The following is a 19,420-nucleotide window of genomic DNA, read 5'->3' as shown; positions in this document are numbered from 1 at the left end:
AATTCAAAGCCAATGGAACTAACACATGATATCAAGAGAAGGAGGCTGAAAAAGAGGTAAATGATCTTCTCCATCTGTAACAGAACACTATTAATCGAAACGTAAGACCTATTAAAGGAGGAAATGTGCACCCCTACCAAAAGTTCTTTTCACTTTCATGACATTTTTCAAGACTTCCATGGTTAATCTACATATGAATATCTTTATTATTTCCTTTGGTTGTTTCTTTTGAAGAAGCGCATACATCACTATGTAGGCCAAATCAAGAGACACGTTTTCTGGAAAGCAAATCACATGGTCCATGACCAAACTAACATATTTTCATGTTTTTACACCAATCATTCACATTTCAGTATGTACGAGAAAAGGAGGAGCGAGAATCAAGTACATCAATTGACAAAGCAATCCAAATTAACATCATCATTTGAATTTATCACAAGTGACACCACATTCAAGTTTTTCCATAGATTCTAGTTACACAAGCTATTATCCTCGTGTCCGTCTTATGCCAACCATTTTCAAATAGAGCTCCAGATAATGAAATTAGTGCTGCCAATTAAAAAAAAATCTGAATCCTTTTTCACATTCAACCAAAGCAAGATGATGCAAAACTTTAAGTAAACATAAATACCAAGTAGAGTGTAATACAACAGCCACAACAAGCAAAGCCACGCCAAAGGCCAAAGACCAACGGCAAACTAGACAGATAGAACACTTTTGGCTTAATAGAAGTTTATTTTAGATAATACAATGCCTAGAACTAGTTATGTAGTTTCTCAAAGTCAATAGGAACGTCTCCCATCACCCTCTGTGATCACATCTTTGAAAGCACCGCCGCTGGGAATCATAGGTAGAACGTGCTCCTGATGAGGTACAATCACATCCAACAAGTATGGCCCAGGAGTGTCTAACATCTTTTGAATGGCAGCTCTAAGATCATCCCTGTGTGACACTCTTGCAGCAGGTACGCCACAAGCCTCTGCGAATTTCAACATATTAGGGAAGATCTCTTCCTCGTTAGCAGGATCACCCAAGTAAGTGTGTGCTCTGTTAGCCTTATAGAATCGATCCTCCCATTGAACCACCATTCCCAAGTGTTGATTATTCAGCAACATAATCTTAACTGGGAGATTCTCCACCTTAATTGTTGCTAACTCCTGCACATTCATGATAAAACTCCCGTCACCATCAATGTCAACCACAATCTCACCCGGTCTTCCAACAGCCGCACCTATTGCAGCAGGCAAACCAAATCCCATTGCTCCTAATCCACCAGATGTCAACCATTGGCGTGGCTTTTTGTACTTATAGTATTGGGCAGCCCACATTTGGTGTTGTCCCACACCAGTACTAATAATGGCATTTCCGTTAGTTAACTCATCAAGAACCTGAATAGCATATTGTGGAGGGATAGCTTCACCAAAAGTCTTAAAACTCAATGGGTACTTCACCTTCTGCTCCGTTAACTCCTGTCTCCAAGCGGAAAAGTCCAACTTCAGCTTACCTTCTTTACCCTCCAATATGGAATTCAAACCCTGTAATGCCAACTTGATATCTGCACAAATGGAAACATGAGGTTGCTTGTTCTTTCCAATCTCAGCCGAATCAATATCAATGTGGACAATTTTCGCTCGGCTAGCAAAAGCTTCCAATTTACCAGTAACTCGATCATCAAACCTCACCCCAAATGCAAGCAACAAATCACTACCATCCACAGCATAATTAGCATACACAGTCCCATGCATACCCAACATTTGAAGGGAAAGCTCATCCCCAGTTGGAAAAGCTCCAAGACCCATCAAAGTACTCGCCACAGGAATACCCGTAAGCTCCACAAATCGTCTCAGCTCCTCACTTGATTGCGAACACCCACCACCCACATACAAAACAGGCTTCTTCGACTCCGAAATCAGCCTAACAATTTGTTCCAAAAGCATCTCATTAGGCAATTTAGGTAACCTAGACATGTAACCAGGTAACCTCATTGGCTGATCCCAATTAGGTATCACCAATTGTTGCTGAATATCCTTAGGTACATCAATCAAAACAGGCCCAGGCCGTCCCGATTTAGCTAGAAAAAACGCTTCACGAACAACCCTAGGAATATCCTCAACATCCATAACAAGATAATTATGCTTCGTAATAGATCTCGTTACCTCAACAATAGGCGTTTCCTGAAACGCATCAGTACCAATCATCCTCCTCGGCACTTGACCCGTAATAGCAACAATCGGAATACTATCCAACAAAGCATCCGCAAGACCACTAACAAGATTCGTAGCTCCCGGACCAGAGGTAGCAATGCAAACACCAGGGAACCCAGTAGCCCGTGCGTAACCCTCTGCAGCAAACACACCACCTTGCTCATGACGTGGCAGCACATTACGAATAATATTCGAACGTGTCAAAGCCTGATGAATCTCCATAGAAGCACCTCCTGGGTACGCAAATACATCCGTAACACCTTCCCTTTCAAGTGCCTCCACAAGAACATCACAACCCTTTCTGGGTTCGTCAGGGGCGAAACGGGAAACGAATGTTTCAGGTTCAGAAACATCGTTATGGGTGGTAGTGGATATGACGACATTGGAGACGGCGAAACCACGACGATGATTTTGAGTGTGGGTGAGATGAAGGGGTGAGGCTTTTTGAGGGTGATTATGGAAAGGGAAGGTAGATCTAGGAAGAATGGTGGAGGATTTGGAGGAAGATGGAGGTAGGGTTTTGGAGAAACATGGAGATGGTGAGGCAGCAGCCGCCATTGTTGGTGTTGTCGATAAAGGTGAGAAGTGAAAGGAGGCAAAATGGCTATATAAGAAGTGATGAGCGCCACGAAAATGTGTAAGGGTCCTACTTTGACTCAAATGTAAATGGAAAAAAATATTATAATTTAGAAATTATGGATTATCTCACATCACCATTCAATATGAGTCCTATTTTAAAAAAATAATATTTTCATTTTTTTTAATAAAATAATATTTTTGTGTCTTTTTATAACATGATTACATAGTGAGAATAAATAGATTTGCTTGTTAATGATGTTAGTTCTAACTTTTTTTGTTGGCCATGTTCTTTTTTGTAATTAGTTTGTTTTTTTTTTTAAAAAAAATGATGCAGTGAGTTTTTATTATTCTAATAATGTAAAATCAGATATATATTAAATTAGGCAAGGAGAAGTTAGGATAGAATGTGGCTTGATTTAAATAGAATACGATTTAAATGGATACAGACAAATTTTAATAGGAAAGGACTTTAACCCGTCCTACTCTATTTCTCCATAATCTCAAAGTTGAACGATTAAATGGGGCATGATTTTTTTTTTCTACTCGATAATTATATAAAATTAGTATATGTGCCCGCGCGTTGCGCAGGTAATATTAAGAATTATTAATCATATATATAATAATGACCTATTTCAATATATATCATTTCTCATTTTTTTAATCAAAACTTTTTTTGTTATTTATTTCTTAAACGCAATATAATTAAATCTCCATGAAATTGAAGAAGATATCACGTAATCATTTGATAACTTGTACAATACACTTGCTTTTGTTTATTACTACATTATTAACTACTTAATATCATGACATTATCGACTAAATTTTGATTATACATATATTCCTCCTAAAATATTAACAACTAATTTTTCTTTAATTAAATCTGTTATTTAAAAAAAATAAAAAACACAAATCTCCTGTAATTGTTTTAACTGTCATTGTTAAAAATTAGTTTTTTGTTTTCTTTACATTACATTTACATGACCCTATTTTTAAAAATAATTATATACTTTTTTAAAATAATGAAATAGATGTCAATCAATAAAGATAAGTATTCTAATTATGATAAAAATAAGAATTCAAAATAACATAAACGTTAGCCACATGTATAATCATTTAGATTTAAAAAAATGAAAAAAGTTAAATTAATTGTGGTTAACTATATTTAAAAAGATGGTGTTAAATAAAATACTTAATACTATTGTAAATCCTATTAAATTTTTTAAAAATAAGTATAAAGAGCCAAAACTAAATCCTATTGTATATTTTCGTGATTTTTCTAGTGGATTATATTAGGATTTTTTTTTAATTTTTTTAATCTTTTAATTAATTTATTTATTTTCCATTTTCCCATTATCTTTAGTATGTAGTTTACAGGAATATCCATCTTCATTTTTATAATTTTATTTAAGACTAAATAAAGAATATTAGTTTCTAGTGTTTGTTATTTGGAGTGAAGATAAATGAATTATTGTGTTCCTATGATTTAGTAGAAGAGATTCTACACTGTTAGGAGTATTTAATTTTTAGATAGTTATTAATCAATTACTTTAATTTTCTAAATTTATCATAAACTACTGAACACATATTTAAAATTTACCTTAATAATCTTAAAAATCAATTGCAGTAACAAATGGAGATAAATTAATTAATTTATAATCATAAGAAATAAAAAAAAATTCATACAATTTTCATCTATTTTAAATATTTAATTAAATGATTTTCAAACTAAAAATTCAAGAACAATTATAGCGTGAACACGTGACTATATATATATGGGAAAATTGTATATAATAGCAAACTATTAATTCAAATTAAANCTCTATATATATATATATATATATATTATTTATTGGATTTCAAAATGAAAGTTGATGATCGAAATAAAATTATTATTTTTATTCAATAATAGAGTGACACTTTAAATATGTGTAAATAATAATTTGGTTGATTTTTTTATGCAAGTATTTTCACCTATTTTTATAGTATTGCTAGGATTAAAATAAAATAAAATGTGCAATATATAAATATCATTTTTTTGAAACTTTTTTGAATCACACCAAGGAGCATCAAATGTTGTCAAAAGTATATATATATTTTTTAAAACTCCATACTCAAAATGCAACAAACTTCAAGATTTAGTATCTTCACTCATATTTTGTATATTTTTTCTGATCTAATTTTTTTATACACAAAATACATTATAAATAAGATATAAATATAGATAAACAAATAAAGTAGATATTTAAATGCTTATGAGACAAAAATAGATAATAAGATGTAATAAATAAACAATACATACCAAAGTACAAATTGAATTATATTTGAAAGAGAAAGTAAGTAGTTTATTCTTAATTATTATTTTTAATATCACAAGTTCAATATATTTGTGAATATTTCCTCAATCGATGTGTTTTATCATCTTCATATGAGATTTAAAGAGAAAGTTAAAAGATGAAGAAGTAAAAAAAAGAAGAAAAAAACTTGTATTAGATATATTACCGTAAAATCATAATTGTTAAGTTATTTTTCGTTGTAAAATAATTCATCCTTGATTCTGAATATCTTCTATATCATGCAAACAATATTCGAAAAAGTTTAACATTGAAGAACACAATTTATTATATTTTGAAAGTGATTGTGTTATGATAATGATGAAAATGATAAACTTTAACACTGAAAAATTAGTTATAAGTTTAAAGTTTTGTGCTTTATCATTATTGGGTAAATTTTTCTGCCGTCTAGTCCATTGTGATTCAAGCAAGTCTCCATCCTCAGTATATCTTCAATATATATTGCATATAAAATGACCTCAAATATTCATACAATATATCTAGAATCTAAAAAAAAATTAACAAAATTTTTTATTATAACTGAATTGTCCTCAATTGAGACCGTAACTAAATCGTACTTGTTAAAAACGATCTCTTCACACGAGTAGAGCGACACATATATATATGCATGCCCAAAACACTGCTTACTTTACGCAAGAATGTTGGTGACTTCTTTGTGTTGCTTTACCATTGCAATTTTGCAATTTAGTGTGAGTTTGATTAGTATGTAGAATTTATATGCCTGTTTTCTGAAAAAACTTTTTAATTGGATTTATTTATTTATTTATGAACATTTAAAGATAAAGTATACATGAGCAATTGAGTAATTTTAGATAATCACTTTCAAATTCAAATTAAAAAAATAACCACTTTGTTATGTTATCCTTTTTTTTTTCTACGTAGGCAAGGAGAAGTTAGGATAGAATGTGGCTTGATTTAAATAGAATACGATTTAAATGGATCCAGACAAATTTTAATAGGAAAGGACTTTAACCCGTCCTACTCTATTTCTCCATAATCTCAAAGTTGACCGATTAAATGGGGCTTTATTTTTTTTCCCTACTCGATAATTATATAAAATAATGACTTAAATAAAAGAGGACAAAATCCTAATAGGAAAAGACTTAGTAGGTGTTTGGCCATGCGATATCATATCAAGTCCAATTGATTGAGGATTTGGGAAAATTTGATCAATTAGTTATTAATATTTAGTCAATTGGACTAGTTATAATTTTTTTGATTAAATTTTGTTAGAAGTGTTTTTGACTCAAACTTGTGGTAACTTTTTAAAATTTCGTTATACAATAATATTTAACTATTGATTTTTCTTGTAAATAGTTAGAAGTTAGTGATGTTTGTTAATTTTTATCTTAGTGCATTTATCTTCTAAGTTAATTAATATTTACTCACTAATGTATGTTTTTTTTCTACTTTATAGGTTATTTGTAAGAGTAGTTGAGAGATATGAACATATCAAGTACAATTTATGTTCAATTTTTTAAATTAAATTAAAGTTAGATGAAACAATTATTTAAGTGAAGAACAAATAACTTTGTAATAATTTATTATACGATTTTATAATTTTTGTTTATTTGATAAGATTCAATAAACAATTGGGGCTATTTTAATAGTTTTACAACTTATGAGATTTTTATGTTTATGAGAAAATATACAACACAAAAATGTCATATCCCATGCCCAAACAAACCTTCAATTTCATCTCATGATTCCATATCATGATACCATATCGCATGGCCAAACGGGCCCTTATTCACCCTACCCATTGTCATTAAGGCGGTTCAAAACCGAACCGAAATTGATAACTCGAAATCGAAAAAAAGTTATTGGTTTATCAATAATGAGTTGTTGGTTTAGTGGTTTTGATAACGGTTTTGATTTTTTTTCTTATCGGGTTATTGATTCTTAACAGTTTGAGTTTTTTTTTTCTTCTAAAAACAGGTTAACAAATAACCCGATAATAAATTAAATAATCATATTTATACTATTTTGTATATAAAGTCTTTGTCTTCGAGTTTGGTTTACTACTTTTATTTCTGGTTATCTCAAACTCTTGATTATTTTACAATATAAAAATATTTGCTTTTGAGCAAGATGTAACTTATGAACTCATGTGCACGGTTCATTTTGTTAGCATCTTGTTTCTAAGTGATTTTTAATGGTTTTTTTATGTCAAATCTTAATAGTTAAATCGATAACTGTAACCAATAATAATCAATAACCAATAACCGATAAGTCAATATCTTAATAGTTCTATAACAATTTAACATCTCTACAAATCAATAATCAATAAATTAAATTGATAAATTTTAAAATTGAACCGAACTGTTCGATTCGCAACTGTCATTCATTATCTCAAAGCAAATCGATTAGTTTGTCCTTCATGTAAAAAGATACTCTGAATCTAATACACTATCCAATGGTGGTCTTTTCATATTCGTTAGAAGTATTAGGTGATAAATAACATTCAAAAGTTAGTGAAGGTCTATGAATCTTTTCCCTATCCTATCGTAACTAAAATTAAAATTTGGCAATTAAATTAGTATGGTATTATCATTATTATTATTATTAAATTACATTTGAAATTAGAACTACAAATTTAAAAAGTAAACTATCCATAATCCACATACCATTCTAAATAATTTAATTATCCTATTTATGGATGAATCCATGCCTACCACTACCAACAGTCTCAAATAACTTTCCATACTTTTTCATTAATACCTAACCGTCACAAACTCACAATTATTATTCCAAAATTCTGCATCGTTAATTATTTTGGTGGAAAAGAATTTAACATACTACTCGGGGTCTTGGTCGGAAATAAATTATTTTAGAATTAATTATTTTAGATAATTTTTTTGGGATAAGTTATTCCATCATGTCTAAGGATAACTTATCTCATCATTAAGAAATAAATAATTGGATAAATAATTTCATGCATGTCTAATACCTCCTACCAAACGTAGGATAAAATTAAGTTTAATATGTATATTTTATAAAATTACAGGACTATCTATATATGTGCATACATATATCTACAATTAAGTTTGTGCCACGAGAGATTGATTTATGATCGACCTAAATTTAATGGGTTCAATATTTAATTAATGTTTTTGATATTTTTGGTTATCACGTTATGGATCCTTAACGGTTTAATGATTTTTTTTCCTAAATGGGTTAGCATGTCTATAAATTGATAATCAATAAGACGAATTGATAAATTTTAAAATCGGACCGAACCGAAGATACGCTATAAACTTCGTGTTCTTTTTCATGTCCCTATATTTTGTCTTCAATTTTATCAAATTATATAAGAAAATATTTTACTTGTCTGCATCACTTACATTTTTATTTACATATAAACAATGAAAATAGAAAGAAAAAAAACACGATAACAAAACGATTGAATAAATAATGAAAAAGAATTATTAATTTTTTTATTTTAAAATGCACCACATAATCACATGTTAGCACCACAGACACATCGTGATCATGACCCTATGGACTGCGATCACGAAGGTCAAAATGACATGCACCAACAACTCACACAAGGAAAAATGCCTCCAAATGGATTCTCAAAAATCGTTTGGAGTTCAATAGAAATAAACCAGACATGCTACCTCATTAAATTCTACATTTTTGACTCAACAAAATCATTGAATTTTCGAAAAGAGATCATATGGCAAATTTACCTCTCGAACCACTTTTTAAGCTTAAAATTCAACTTCTCACCAAACGCCAAAAAAAAAAAAAACACAAGGTACATGTATTGAAATTAGTTTTTGATATATAAATTATTTATATATTTTGATAAAATTGTGGTGGATGTTGTGAACATATGGATGTCGTGAACATATGGATGTCTCAACGTGGCTTATTGATAGTATGTGCATGGCAAGGTTGAAAGTATGACTTTTGTGTGCACCTTGCATTGCCTATAAAAGGGTTTTGCACTTCATTCGAAGAAAACAACGAATGAAGGAATAAATACAGTACATTACTCTCTTTACGTTCTTCTTTTAGTGTGTTAATCTTAGTTTGATAAGTAATTATTTTATAACATGTAATCAATATGAGTCTTTGTCAGTTCAAGTAAAAACTTTAAAAGCCTCGAAGGATAATTTTTTTTTTCTTAAATAATGTCAAATCTTTCTAAACTTGAATTTTTTGCTTTAGACATATCGGGAAAATGCTATCTATCATGGGTACTTGATGTAGAAATTCATCTTGATGCGATGGGTCTGACAGACACCATCCAAGAAAAAAATCAGGCATCGAATCAAAATCGTGCTAAGGCAATGATATTTCTCCGCCATCACCTTGATGAGGGTTTAAAAATGGAATATCTCATTGTTAAAGATCCTCTTGTGTTGTGGAATAATTTAAAAGACAAAGATGACCACCTGAAGTTGGTCGTCCTTCCACAGACACGTTATGACTGAATCCATTTGTGACTTCAAGATTTTAAATCAATCAGTGAGTATAACTCTTCCATGTTTAAATCATCTCACAATTAAAATTATGTGGAGAAAATATCATTGAACATGATATGCTGGAGAAAATATTTTTCACTTTTCCTGCCTCGAGTATGCTCTTGCAGCAGCAATATCGAGAAATGGAATTTGAAAAATATTCAAAATTAATTCCACATCTCCTTGTTGTTGAACAACATAATGACTTACTGATGAAAAATCATGAAAGTTGACCTATTGGTTCTGTGTCATTTCCTAAAGTAAATACGACAAAGTTTCACCAATCTAAGTGTGGAAAAGGTCGTGGTCGTGGCCGTGGCCGTGGTCGAGGAAGAAATTTCAATCATGGTGATCGTCTTGCACTAAATAATAACCTTCACCATTAGCAGTGTAAAAAGAAGGATGAAAAACATGAAGTGGTGCAGAAGAAAAATTCAGACAACAAATGTTATCGATGTGGTGGAAAAGGGCATTGATCACGTACCTGTCGTACGCCAAGGCACCTGGTTGAGCTGTATAAAGCTTCCCTGAAGGAGGTGAAAAATAACGCAGAAGCAAACTTTATCTGTGAAGATAATGTTGAACCCATGCATCTAGATGTAGTGGATTTCTTTGAGAATTCTGGAGGAAAAATAGATCACCTGATAGGTGATGGGTCTGTAATAATGTAATTATATTTCACTTATGAATATGTTTTCCTAGTCTTATAAATAAATAAAAGGTTGTGTAATGTGTTTTTAGTAATAATATTATAATGTTTGCTTCGTTTATATTTTTTATCTTGAAGAATATATAAATACCTCTCAAATTTTGTTTGGATCAATGATTAATCATGAAGATATTTGTGTAATTGATAGTGGAACAACGCACGCCATATTCAAAGATGAGAAATACTTTTCTTACTTGCTTAGAAGGAAAGCAAATATTACTACAATTTCTGGTAATTCGAACTTAATAGAAGGCTCCGGAAGAGCTATTATATTTCTGCCTAAGGGGACAAAACTTGTTATAGAAGATGCATTGTTCTCTTCTAAATCCTCAAGAAACCTGTTAAGTTTTAAAGATATTCGCTGAAATGGATATCATGTTGAGACAATAAATGAAATGAATATTAAATATCTTGGTATTACCAAGATTGTCTCAGACCAGAAATATGTGTTGGAGAAATTATTAACTTTATCTTCTGGCTTATATTATGCAAAAATAAGTGTAATTGAATCACACTCTATCGTAAACTAGAAGTTTATCGATGTAAAAACTTTTGTACTTTGGCCTGACCGAATAGGTCATCTTGGATCAATAATGATGAGACGAATCATTGAAAATTCAAATGGACATCCGTTGAAGAACCTGAAGATTCTTACAAATGATGAATTTTCATGTGCTGCTTGTTGTCAAGGCAAATTGATTACTAGGCCATCACCAATGTAGGTTAACATTGAATCCCCTCAATTTTTAGAACGTATACATGGGATATCTATGGACCTATTCACCCATCTAGTGGGTTGTTTAGGTATTTTATGGTCCTAATAGACGCATCTTCAAGATGGTCTCATGTGCCTCTTATCATCTCACAACCTGACATTTGTAAAATTATTGGCACAAATGATACGATTAAGAGCGCAATTTCCAGATTATCCAATTAAGGCAATTCACTTTGATAATGCTGGAGAATTCACATCCCAATCTTTTGATGATTATTGCTTATTAATAGGGATAAAAGTTGAACATTCTATAGCTCATGTTCATACTCAAAATGACCTTGTCAAGTCATTTATAAAGTGCTTACAATTGATAGCAAGACCTCTACTTCTGAAAATTAAGTTGCCCACTATTGTTTGGGGTCATGCTATCTTACATCCAGCATCACTTGTTCGTCTCAGACCGACTCATTATAATAAATACTCTCCGTCACAATTGGTATTTGGTCATGAACCAAATATTGCTCATTTATGAATTTTTGGATGTGCTGTATATGTGCCAGTAGCACCACCTCAGTGCACTAATATGGCCCCCAAAGAAGGTTAGACATATATGTTGGGTTTGATTCACCTTCCATAATTCGCTACCTTGAGCCATTAACCAGAGATTTATTTACTACAAGATTTGCAGATCGTCGATTTGATGAAACAACTTTTCCGCAATTAGGGGGAGAGAAAAAGGAACTTAAAAGTAAAAATGCATGGAAAATTTCCTCATTATCTCATTTTGATCCACGCTCCAATGTGTGTGAACAAGAGGTCCAGACGATCATCCATTTGCAAAACCTAGAAAATCAAATGCCAGACACATTTACTGATTTGAAAAGGATAACAAAGTCACATATTCCTGCAGTGAATGTGCCTATCCGGATTGACGTTCCAAAAGGACCATCTACAAGTGTCATGGCTTTTGAATCACGAACATGCCTGAAGCGTAAGAAATCATTGGGTTCAAAAGATAAAAATCCTAGAAAAAGAAGCGCGAAAAGTAATAAAGATGACACTATAAAAGAGTCTCATAAAGAAGTACAAGATATGATTAATCCTGATATTCTTGAAGAAATCAGTGAACCCGAGACTCAAGTGAATGAAGAACTTTCAATAAGTTCTATGGGTGATGGGATAAGTTTAGATCGATCAAAAATTGTAGTGGATAATGTTTTCGCATATAACATTGCACTTAACATTATGCAAGACAGTGAGGATCTTGAACCCTTATCCGTCGAAGAATGTCAACGAAGATGTGATTGACCAAAATGGCAAGAGGCAATTCAATCAGAATTGAATTCACTTGCTAAACGTGAGGTTTTTGGACCAATAGTCCAAATGCCTAGTGATGTTAAATCAGTTGGCTATAAATGGGTCTTTGTATGGAAAAAAATGAGAGAAATGAAATTGTAAGTTACAAGGCATGCCTTGTTGCACAAGAATTCTCTCGACGACCCGGTGTCGACTATGAAGAAACATATTCACCGGTTATGGATGCAATAACTTTTTGATATCTCATTGATTTAGCTGTACATGAAAACCTTGAAATACATCTGATGGATGTGGTTACCGCTTATCTTTACGTTCACTTGATAATGAAATTTATAAGAAAATTCTAGAAGGACTTAAAATGCCTAAAGCATAATGTTCAAAATCTCAGGAAATATGTTCAATCGGATTACAAAAGTCATTATACGGCTTAAAACAATCAGGGCGAATGTGGTATAATTGCCTCAGTGAGTACTTGATAAAACAAGATTATATAAATGATGTCATTTGTCCTTGTATTTTTATTAAGAAAACAACATCAGGGTTTGTTATTCTTGCTGTTTATGTTGATGACATTAATCTCATTGGAACTCCAGAAGAGGTCCAAAAGGCAATTGAATATCTAAAGAAAGAATTTGAGATGAAAGACCTTGGAAAGACAAAACTTTGTCTTGGTCTACAAATAGAACATTTAGCAGGCGGGGTCTTCATCCATCAATCTGCCTATACTGAGAAAATCTTGAAACGATTTTACATGCATCCATTAAGTACTCCAATGGTTGTCCGATCACTTGAAGTGAGTAAAGATCCATTCTGACCTCAAGAAGAGAATGAGGAACCTCTTGGTCCTGAAGTATCTTATCTTAGTGCAATAGGCGCAATTATGTATCTTGCTAATGCTGCGAGACCTAACATAGCATTTTCTGTTAATTTATTAGCAAGCTATAGTTCTTCCCCTACACGAAGACATTAGAATGGAGTTAAACATATATTGCAATATCTAAACGGGACTAGTGATATGGGTCTGTTTTATACTAACAAAGATAGTGCAAATCTTGTTGGTCATGCAGATGCAGGTTATTTATCTAACCCACATAAAACTCGATCTCAAACATGTTATTTGTTCACATACGGAGGTACTGCTATATCATGGAGATCTACGAAGCAGTCCATTGTCGTTGCTTCTTCAAATCATGCTGAGATAATCACCATTCATGAAGCAAGTAGAGAATGTGTATGGTTGAGATCAGTGATACATTTCATCAAAGAAAGATGTAGTTTAAAGTATGATGTCAAGGTACCCACAGTGCTCTTTGAAGACAATGTTGCATGTATAGCTCAATTAAAAGGAAGCTTCATAAAAGGAAATAGAACGTAGCTCATTTCACCAAAATTATTCTTCACACATGATCTCCAGAAGAATGGTGATATTGATGTACAACAAATTTGTTCAAATGATAATCCAACAGATTTATTCACCAAATCTTTACCAGCCTCAACTCTTGAGAAGATGGTACACAAAATTGGAATGCGAATACTTCACAATATAAATCGTGGTCTTCATCAGGGGGAGTAGAATACGCGTTGTACTTTTTTTTTCCTTAGTCTAGGTTTTGTCCCATTGGATTTTCCTAGCAAGGTTTTTAATGATACAACAAGCAAATGCGTATTTAAAGATATATGTACTTATTTTCCTTCCCTAAAAGTTTCTTTAGTTAGGCATAGACATCCAAGGAACATATGGATGTCTCAACGTGGCTTATGGATAGTATGTGCATGACAAGGTTGAAAGTGTGACTTTTGTGTGCACCTTGTGCCAAGAGATGGATGGCTTGTGTTTGCCATCCACTACCTCATGCACATTGCCTATAAAAAGGCTTTGCACTTCATTTGAAGAAAACAACGAATGAAGAAATAAACAGTACATTACTCTCTCTATTGTCCTTCTTTTAGTGTGTTAATCTTAATTTGCTAAGTAATTATTTTATAACAGTGGATACATTATAGTTCCATTAAGTTTAAGATCACTTGAATAAGTTAAAAATGTTCTGAAGTCTATTAAGGCATATTCACAACAATATTCTTACTTTGTGAATAAAACTAAAATTATCATAATTTTAAAAATTAATAGATAATGATTTTTATTGTTAACCAAAATTGAACGATAAAAAAAAGAACATGTAAACTTGATTTAAAAGAGAAAAACAAAACACATGTAAAATATTATTATTTGGATATATCTTTTTTTATATTCGAAATAAAAGATATTGGACAAATTGATACTATGTTGGGTATCAAAATTAAAACAAAATAACAGGACTTGTTACATTGTGAGAAGAACATGATAACCAAATTTAGTCACTTAAACATTCAAAAAACACAAGATTTTATTTGATCTAAGATCGAATAAATGAAAAATAATGAAACATTTTTTTGCTCAATTTACATAAATTGATTTTCTTACATCTTTTTCTCTTATGTATTTTGTCGTTAGTACTGACTATTTCAAAATATCGACTATTTATGTCTTTATATAATGTGTTGATCAGTTACAATTCATAAAACAACAAATCTCTAAAATTGGTACGAAAATCAGATAAAATTAAAATAAGTAAAGAATATTATATACATTTAATTAAATTTCAATTATTTATTTTTATACGTTCAAATAAAATCTATCATTTTGACATTTACAAACAAGTTATGACAAGACAATTCTCATTGATCATTTAGAGAAATTTTCTATTTTATTCTCATGTATAATTATTTAGTAAAAATATTATTTTAATTTATAATATTAATATAGTTATTTATTTCATTTCTTTATTTATCAATTTTCATATTTTAAATTTTTATCTATAATATTTTTATTTCTACGAATTTACTCTTAAGACTTTGTTTGTTGTTTTATGATAGCTTCATTTGAATCGATTTAAATAAGATAAACCATTTAAATATTTTCTTTGTAGTTTTTTTAAACTGCTATTTGTATTATTTATTTTACGAATTATTATTGTCATTGTTTTGTAATGGTGATGCATAGATCTAACTAACAATGAATCATCTTTTTTTTTTTTAATTCTATATTAAGATAATCCATCTTAAATAGTATTATGTCTTTTTATATAGGTGAAAAACTATTTTTATAAAAACTTTTATAAAATTTTTTTAAAGCATAACTAATTGATATATTTCATAAAAAAAAAAAAAGATAGAACAAAGTAAAACAGAGAGGATGGCTCTCTTTTTTTGGATTTTTTTTTAAAAAAATGTATCATGTGGAAATTGTTTAAAAAATCTCAAAAATATGCCTTATTTCAAGGATATTGTTGATATCAACTATAATATTGTTGTTGACATATCATATTTAGAATAATATCGATGTCAAAAAGATTTTTCACAAAACACAACTAATATGAAAAGTCTTTATGCCAATCAAATAACCAATTTGTTAGGGATTTGATTAGTTGTGAAATATCCCATTTGAGAATTTAAACTTCTTTAATTCTCTCATACATAGAAGGAAAAAAGAAACATTCTATTATGTACTAGTTTAAACTATTATTAAAAAAAAAAAAAGATTCTGAAAGATTTTTGGAAAGATAGAAAAAAATAACTCTTAAAAGAGAATATTGAAATGGTATACCAAAGTACACATTAAAAATAACTCTTTTAAAAATATTCTAAATGATTTTTTAATATTCATGATTTTGACGTATTCATTCATTTATGACCCATATTTTCCGCGTGATCATTTTAATAAAGTAGATGAAGATAATGGACACCATAAACACACACTTCTCATCAAATAAATTCTTCTTTTCCCCTCCGTTCATTTTTAATTATTTATTATATTAAAAATCAATATTTATTTTTTCTTGTTTAATTTAAAATATTAAGAGATAAATTTTCACTTAGTTATTCACTTATCCTTATTACTAAATATAATTATTTTTTCAAAACATTGAATTTATCACATCCAATGAGAGCTATAGATATAGTTGTTATGTCGCATTTATTAGGGAGCGCTTTAACTCCCCCCCCCCCCGCAATGTGGAATTTTTCGGCACGAATCCATTTTGTTAGGCTACATTGTGAGTACTGAACACTGGGTGGGAAACCAAAAAAAAGATAGTTCTAATTCCATTTTTTTTTAAAAAAATCACTATGGTTTCCAAATATAGTATGTCTATGTTTTTTTTTTTAAAAGAAGATATAGTTGTTATGAAATATATTGTGTGGATGTCTACTATATGACATGGGTGTTTAAGAATATTTCATTGTGAAACTTGAAAAAATATTTGAAGTTCAACACTAGAAAAAAGTGAAAAATTTCATGGTCAAATACCTCTTCGGCTCTCCCTATTACTTTTCACCTCTACGTGGAGTAATTCACTTACCTTCATTACATTTTCCATTGATTTTTTACATCTTATAATTTTCTTAAAGATGTCGAATAAGTAGTTTGAACTGAATTTGAACGAATTGAAATGAGTTGATTCAAAAGATGGGTCATTACCTCAATCTTACCCAACTGTTACTTGGGTTGCATGTACGGGTCGGGTTATAGTACAATTCATTCAACTTGACCCAATTTTTGTTCTTTCTTTTTAGGAAAGTTTTCAAAATCTTGGAATTTATTTGTAGATTATAAAGATTCTTTCCCACATTTTTAAGGGTTATTATTGCACCATTTGATATTTTTCAATGTAATTTCTATATTAAAAAATATTTAAAATCACATTAAATGCAATTGTATACTTGAATACTTGACCACACTTGAAAGAATATAAAAAATTTCTTTATTATTTTTTATAATTTTTAATTTTATAGCACGTTATTAATATAATTATTTTTTATCGAGAAATTAGTATGTTGAAGCAAAGTTGGTTTGGAAATTTAATTAATTTGCTATAGAACCTGTCACAATGAATGGTTTGCTTTGCAAAGTGTGTTGGATGTGTTTGGTACCAATGAAAATATTTTCTAAAAAATATTTTTCAATTTATGTGTTTAGTAAAAAAATAAGTTTCTTCAAGATGAGAAAAATGACTTTCTTAATGAAAATAGGAAAAGCAAGTTGTATAAATAGTGTTCCAAGTTTATTGTCTTTTTTCTGCCCTCTCAATCCCCCGACCCTCACCTCATGACCATCCCAGCCCCGGACCCTGAACCCGGACTTTTCATTCTATTTCCATCTCCATAATGTTTTGGATAATATATAAATATTTTTAGAATAATATTTTCTTGCTTTCTTACCAAACACTAAAAAATAACTATAAACTCACTTATTTCCAAAAAAATATATTTTAGGTACAACATTTTCCTTCCTTCATATGATATAGTATAGTTAGGTTCAAATTAATTGTGAATGGGCTTCTATCTCATTTATTTCAATAGCTTTTCTTAATATGTTTGTAATTATTTTACTTTTTTTAAAAAAATAATATTTTGTTTTTAAAAAAATCAATTTAATTAACAAAATTAAAAAATAATATTTTACAAACATATTAAGAATGATATGTTGGTGATGTCTAGCCAGCCATGTGATACATCTAGCACTTAAAACACTACAAAACAAAATTCATCGAATGCGTTAGCTTAGGCTCTATTTCTCCATAAAAATTATTCATTTTTTATACATTTTTATTCTGTATTTAATATTTATATTAAAATTAATTATATTCGGCTCATGCATTACATGATTCTTTTGAAGGCAGGGCACCCAAGGAAATAGCCGAGGCTCAAAGGAAGACTTTTAATGAAGGGTAGAGAGATCTTAACCATCCCACCACAATCTATGTTTGCTAACTAATATTATTTTTATTTTATTTTAAAATGAGTATCTAATTTTAAATTTTTTGAATGCAACTCTAAAAGTTGGATTTCGAATTTCAAAAAGTGCTCCAAACTTATTTCCCAACTCCATCTTAATAATTTATCTTTTCTTCTCTGCAAAAAGATAATATAATCAAAAGCAACTTTAACTTCATAAATTAAAATAAAATTAAAAAATAAATTGATTGATAGTGTTCATTTTCTTGTTTCATTTTATAGTTATGCAATGATTCAAAAAGACAAAACTAGTTCATATCCTTCTTGTTCTTGATGAGTGGAGTAACAAGAAAATAAAGAGAAAAACAAATAAATTGGAACTTCACTTTCACATACAAACTAGGACCTATCACTAATTAACTACAAAAGTAAGATGTCTACTAATTTTATCTTTACATTTACATTTATTTACATTTACACTATAATATAAGAGTCTACATCACACATGTCAACGACGACAGGTGTGCATCTTGAGATTACATCATTATTAAGGGGTATTTAGTCATTTAAATATTTAAAAAGAATCTTTCATAATTTATATATTTAGAAATTATGTAAAAAATATTATAAATCACACTAATCAATAATTACAAAATACAAAAAATTATTTGACTCTCAAAATTTATTTATATCACTAAATTTAGATATAGAGATTAATATATATTGTGCCCGTGCTGACACGGCACCAATATCTAGTTTTTACATACAGAAATGCAAAAATAATAATAAAATAAGTCTAAAGTCATTCATTTGTTAGGACCTACTTATTGGACTTAATGTCAAGTTGCAATATAGGGTTAATTTGAAGCAAGTTATTAAAATTGGGTGTCTCCCCTTACCATTCTTGCCAACAACCATCTATGTTAGCCACTGCAGCTAGGTGTCACGGACTTAGAGTCTTACTAAAGCTCCGTGCGGCACTTGACAACTTACTCACGAATCTTTCACGATCTTGTAAGCTCAAGTAAGCCCTTTAAGTCTAGATCGCTAAGAGAATGCTTAAGGAAAGACTTAGAGAATTTTGGAAGAAGGCTTTTTTGTATTGCTTTGGAGAATGCTTTTACACTTTCTTGGTTGCTTTCTTTGTTGGATTCTTGCTTGGATGCCTTGCAAATGAATGGCACCATCTATTTATACTAACTCCTAGGGACTAAAGTACAATTTTAAATTACTTTCTAAGTCCCTAAACTATTTACACTTTGGTCCCTCCCTAGAATCTTCTACTAATTCTAGGAAATTCT

The 19,420-nt window shown here is 30.3% G+C and overlaps 1 protein-coding gene across 1 annotated transcript; it reads right to left on the bottom strand.

The window, feature by feature from the left end:
• Window positions 1–601: 601 nt before the first annotated feature.
• On the bottom strand, window positions 602–2,852 carry LOC125857651 (acetolactate synthase 2, chloroplastic). The gene has a single exon (XM_049537255.1). The coding sequence runs from the start codon at window positions 2,760–2,762 to the stop codon at window positions 783–785; it is 1,980 nt and encodes a 659-aa protein (XP_049393212.1). The 5' UTR covers window positions 2,763–2,852; the 3' UTR covers window positions 602–782.
• Between the last annotated feature and the right edge of the window lie 16,568 nt (window positions 2,853–19,420).

The sequence above is a fragment of the Solanum stenotomum genome, chromosome 3 (genome assembly GCF_019186545.1).
Source record: "Solanum stenotomum isolate F172 chromosome 3, ASM1918654v1, whole genome shotgun sequence".
Taxonomy (NCBI): domain Eukaryota; kingdom Viridiplantae; phylum Streptophyta; class Magnoliopsida; order Solanales; family Solanaceae; genus Solanum; species Solanum stenotomum.
The sequence above is the reverse complement of the archived record's forward strand: the minus strand, read 5'-3'. Positions and strand labels throughout refer to the sequence as shown.